This window comes from Triticum aestivum, chromosome 2A (genome assembly GCF_018294505.1).
Source record: "Triticum aestivum cultivar Chinese Spring chromosome 2A, IWGSC CS RefSeq v2.1, whole genome shotgun sequence".
Classification (NCBI taxonomy): Eukaryota; Viridiplantae; Streptophyta; class Magnoliopsida; order Poales; family Poaceae; genus Triticum; species Triticum aestivum.
The window spans coordinates 339,526,067-339,531,254 of record NC_057797.1 but is presented as its reverse complement, the minus strand read 5'-3'; the positions used below and the strand labels follow the sequence as shown (position 1 = coordinate 339,531,254).

At 39.3% G+C, this 5,188-nt stretch overlaps 1 protein-coding gene across 2 annotated transcripts; it reads right to left on the bottom strand.

Moving 5' to 3' along the window:
* Positions 1-1,393: 1,393 nt before the first annotated feature.
* Positions 1,394-4,726, bottom strand: LOC123185258 (CRIB domain-containing protein RIC7). Of its 2 annotated transcripts, none has more exons than XM_044597194.1 (5): positions 4,382-4,726; positions 4,121-4,261; positions 3,862-3,980; positions 2,299-2,389; positions 1,394-2,124 (listed from the first exon to the last, which is right to left on the bottom strand). In XM_044597194.1, exons 2-5 carry the CDS (start codon positions 4,179-4,181, stop codon positions 1,685-1,687), a joined length of 711 nt encoding a protein of 236 aa, XP_044453129.1. In that variant the 5' UTR covers positions 4,182-4,261; positions 4,382-4,726; the 3' UTR covers positions 1,394-1,684. The 2 variants fall into 2 exon arrangements, with proteins under 2 accessions (XP_044453129.1, XP_044453128.1); XM_044597193.1 differs by having other exon boundaries at positions 4,121-4,236; positions 4,382-4,723.
* Between the last annotated feature and the right edge of the window lie 462 nt (positions 4,727-5,188).

Genomic DNA, 5,188 nt, shown 5'->3' with positions numbered 1-5,188 from the left:
AGCCTTATTTGCGTGAGGATGATGAGCTTTCGTCGAGGACGAGTTCATTGCAAGAAGTGGAGGATGATGAGGACATCAATACCATTGTTACACCCATAGCCCCTGCTTCTATACATACTGGACCAATTACTAGAGATCGTGCACGCCAATTAAATTACCAGGTACTTTTGTTTCTTGGTAATGATTCTAATGTTCATGAGAATATGATGCTGCCTAAATTGGATACATTTGTCTTTCTTACAAATGATGGGACAAGCTTGGATAAGAAGGATGAACATTGGAGCAAGATCAAGCATGGAGATGATGGGATGCGCAAGGGGGAACGAGAACAGAGTTACAAGTGATGATTTCAGGACTTTGAAGCCACCATAATGAGTGCATGAAGGCTTGGACGAAATATACAAGATGCCACTTCATGAATTTCATCCAGAGGCTATTATAGGTGTTGCCTCACCTTATTATGTGGTCAGGCCCATGTAATTTCGAAATACTTCAGTATAGGCTATTTTTAGAGTTTGTATGTGTGGGGAAGCAGAGTTAGGGCCGGTTTCGGACCCCTCCTCCAAGGGGTCACAAAATTCCCCCTCTCTTCCTCCATATATACAACCCTTAGGGCATCGTTTATACTTTGGGTTTTGTTTTGATTAAAGTTTGCCATAGCTGCAACTTTGCGTACTTCATTTTTGTTCAACGACCAGACCAAGACGTCACAGAACCCCACCTTGATTAATAAAGCTTTCCTCTTATATTCGCAATATATAGATAGCAGTCTCAGTTTTCTCGCTTGTTCTTCGTTTTTTGTAGAAAATAGAACATCGTCGTCAGGTTGATCGTGCTTTGGCATGGTCAATAACCTCTTGGAGTTGGTTTAGCGATTGCTAAGGCACGACCTTCTCACATGTTTGTAGTCGGATCCTCACAGTCTACTCCACCAAAAATGATAGCCACCGTGTCCTTGAAAGACCGGACACATTTGCCTCTATCAACTAGTATTTCATTGTAAACTGTATGGGTTATCAATTGATACCGGGCCTGGCATGGTAAGCACGGAGATTCTAGTCTACGTAAATATTTGGGTCGTTCCATAGCCCATAAACCTGTGAAACACACATTTAGTACATTTACTCCTGCTATTTGGTACTGTGATCCCCTTGTTTTATTCAACAAGATGTGTTGATTGATGTAGCTCTTGTAAAGTGCACTGTATAGTGTCCCCCCAAAAAACCTGGACTGGTTTCAAACCAATCGCGTAGTAATCACTACATCCAAGTTTACTCGCGTGTGCATAATGGTGCATGGTAGTTGTGCACCAACCTTTCGGTCTACATATTGACTTTTGTGTCCTTTCACAGTACATCAAAATATCATACATATAACACAGGTGAGGCATATCAGACGCAATACACATCATATATATATATCTGGAACAGGACAATGGGTTTTAAAAATGATCAGTATTACAAAGAAAATAGAGGAAAAGAGTTGTGTTAGGGTGTGCAAACCCATTCCTGTTAATGCTAAAACAGCATGTAACCTTCAACACCTGCATGCTTGTGTCATTTGATTTGAGTACTTTATTATATATCAATCACCACTTGATCCAACCAATTAAACTCAAAGTACTCTAGCTCGTAACGAGCATATGCTTTCATCTCCAAATGAGAGCAGCTTGCCTGTCAATAGTTTACAATTCGTGATCCTTTTCTTCGTCGGCCACCAGAGTTAGCGGTATTGTGCCCACCTCTGGTCCACCTCCACCATCCTTGGTCGATGCACCACCACTTCCTTCGGAGCTTCCTTTGTTTTTTCTGCGGTTGGACTTCTTGGGCACTGCGGGGAGGTCCTGACAGGTGGAACCGGCAGTGTCCTCAGCTGCCTTGTCCTTATCTTTCTTTCTATTCTTTCGGGTGCCTTTCTTGGCCTTCTCCTTCTTCTCCAAGATCTCAGTATTGCCTGTTGTGACATCCATAGAGGAGGTGTCAGAACCCCGAGAGCGGTTTCGCCTTGACCGGCGGGAGCCCGGGGACGGAGGGGAGTCACCAACAGTGACATCGATTCCACCAGCTTCACTTTTAGTATCCCCGAAAGAGGTATCTCCCAGGCCCGCTCCATCTAGAACTATTTCTGTCGTCAGAAGAGAAGAAGTTTTAGTTTTTGCATCATTTTGTATAAAGATGGTAGATTATTTGAATGGTAATATATTCTAATCAACGGGTCACTTAAATTAAAGTTGCACATGAATTTTATGAAAGGTTTCATGTAATTAAATTATGGAAAGTAAGAGGGTTAGAATTTAACCTTGAGAAGCCCATGGGTTAGAGGCAGCAGAACCTCCCCTATCACTCCTAAACGAGGCTGAATCCAGTGGTGCTGAGTGGTAGTCTTTCATCTGGTAAGTCCAAATTAAATTGTTACTTTCAAAATCAGATATCTTAATTCACACAAAGGTAGCGGATGCGCCATCTATAGCCCCTTTGGGGTATAAAATATATCTCTTCTCACGTGCCCATAGTGTATGAGACAAATTCATGTCGATTATGGTAGAATTCAATGCTCACAATTCTACATGATCTGTCTTTTTGATTCCTATGAAAATAAATTTTATGGTATAGGCACCCCCAAAGGTGAGCTCGGAATACGAACTAGGATTACTTTCTTAAGCACCTTATTCTTGGAAGGAAGATTCGGATTGAATTCATGATGTGCTCTTCTATGCATTGATGTAATGATTCCTCTAGACTTAGAACATTTACCACAATAATGCCGTCCATCAATTAAAAAATCATTAATTGGTTTCACTTGCCTCTCTTCCATTTGCATTTCAAAATGGGTAAGGGATCTTGCAAATAAATCAACAACATAAAAATATTTTCTTGTTTTGGTTCTACTCATCAAAAACATTTTATTGGATTCGAGCTAGTTGACTTTCCCTCCCAATTGTGTTTTGAAAATAGAATAATAATAGTAATATAATCGCGCACTGTCTCATCCATTGATGTATAATAATCAATATTAGTATGGAAAAATAATTTGTTAGCCTTTATATGGGGGAATAATATTATAACTATGGTTTGTGTAGAAAAGTTAAGATTCATATCGGCTCATGTGAAACAAATGATGTCTGGGACATTGAAGTCATTGAAATTAAGTATTTTCAAGAACATGCTAACGAAAGTCATTTAGGGTTGAAAGGAAACCTCTGTGGTGCAGCATATTAAACACTAATACCAAAATTATGCACTACCTGGGTATTCCCTGTTTCTTGCATAACCGAGTCGATACATTACACCCTTGTTGCATCAGGATATGTAGAACCCCTCGAAAGACATTTAATATCGTTGTTATGCTGGTCTTCAAGAACCTAGCGCAATTGACATTGTCACATATCCTCAAAAAGCATGACCCAAGGTATCCTCCAAGTTTCTCTTTCTCATCTTTGGTATCCAAGCACTCCCCTACCGCACCATTGATAAATGACTACATGTTGTGTTAATTGTGTTTGGCATCATAGCATCGAGGGTACACAGTTAGCATACACATGCCCTCGTAAGTGTATAGTAGGATAGTTTGGTGGTACCTTAGGTGACCTTTCCTAGTGTAATCAATGATGCATACGACAACAAAGGGTAGCCTTTTGAGAATGTGGCTAGTGCGAGTGGCCATGCAAATGTAAGTCGCATGCTTTCATTTCGACCAAAGTTTGGTTGTTCAATTCACATTGACTCGCACTCACATTAGCCAATTTTAGCGGATTATGATTACTCTCATAGTTAGTCTTGCAAAACAAATATTTGTTAAAATCCTTGAATTTCATTCTTAACCTCGTTATGATAATTATTTCCAGGAAGGACTTGAACTTACCCAACTAGGTGCTCCTGCCTCCTTCTCCTTGTTTGGGACACTAGGTCCATCCCATCCGATATGTGCCACATGTTTCACATCCGTTGGGAAACCAATTTGCAATTCTTGTTCCTTAGCATCTAGTTATCAATATTAGTATGAGAAATAATTTATGTTAGAGTTAAGAAATTATAGAAGGGATTTTACATACTTGTTATGATAAAATGTGCAAGTCAAAGTTTCTCTGATTGTGTTTAACAAATAACTCAGTATTATGTACCCATTATGTTTGAGAAGTAGCGGAAGGGCCTCAGGATCCCCTTCTTCATCTTTGTGCTCATGTCCTTTATGAACTACCCTTTTCTACTTACTCGTGCCCAAGCAGTCTCCTTGAATCTACAAATTACGGAAATATAATGCACTGCAAATCTTTCAATGGAAATACTATCATATGATTGTGAAATTACATAAGAAATCTACAAAAATGATTAGCTAAACATGAATTTTTCAAAATAAAAAAATGTTAGATTAGAATCCTTACTCTCTTACGAATCTCAAATCTCAATGGCAACAAAAATGAACATTGGTTGGCAACCTTGTTAACCTTGTTAACCAATTCTCTCACTTCCTCCTCAAAGGGGCAATAACTTGTTTCCTTTTCTCTTTGTCTCTTTGTCCCAGAATTATGCTAGCTCGATATTGCGAGGTCTCGCATGTCATTGGGCATATGCTTCATAAACTTATGCTGAGCTCAGCGGAGGGCGCATCGCGTCAATGGAATTCTGAGGGTGGGAGGAGGAGTTCTATCTTATGTCTAATTTTGTGTAGGGCCAAGAACCATTTGAGTCCTCCCCATTCAACCATGCATCGGTGTAGGATGTCCTTTTTCAGCTATATATGGAGAGATACCTATATGGAGAAAAGTTTGGAGGATGTGGGGGAGGTAAGCCTAAAGATAGCCCTTTGGACAAAGATATCATGGCTAGAAATAACCCTTGTGCTACTTCCTCCTTGAGTATCGTACAATATGATGTTATTATGTCCAATTTGTTTTGTATACATAGGAACCATTTGTTTTGGATGCTTACAAAATACTCAATAATAGGATGACACTATATTAGGATAGCATTACCAGTGCAAAATGATGGGGTGTGAAAATGCAGCAGTTTGGAGCACTTGGTGTTTGATGCGGGAATAGGAAAACACATAAACCACAAAAAATTAAATGAATGTTAAATCACGAACGAATGTAATATTAAGTAAATATAATGCAATTCATGGCTTTTATCTTGTTCTATGTGCACAACATGTAGAAAATATATTTGAGATGATAATAAATATCCTATGT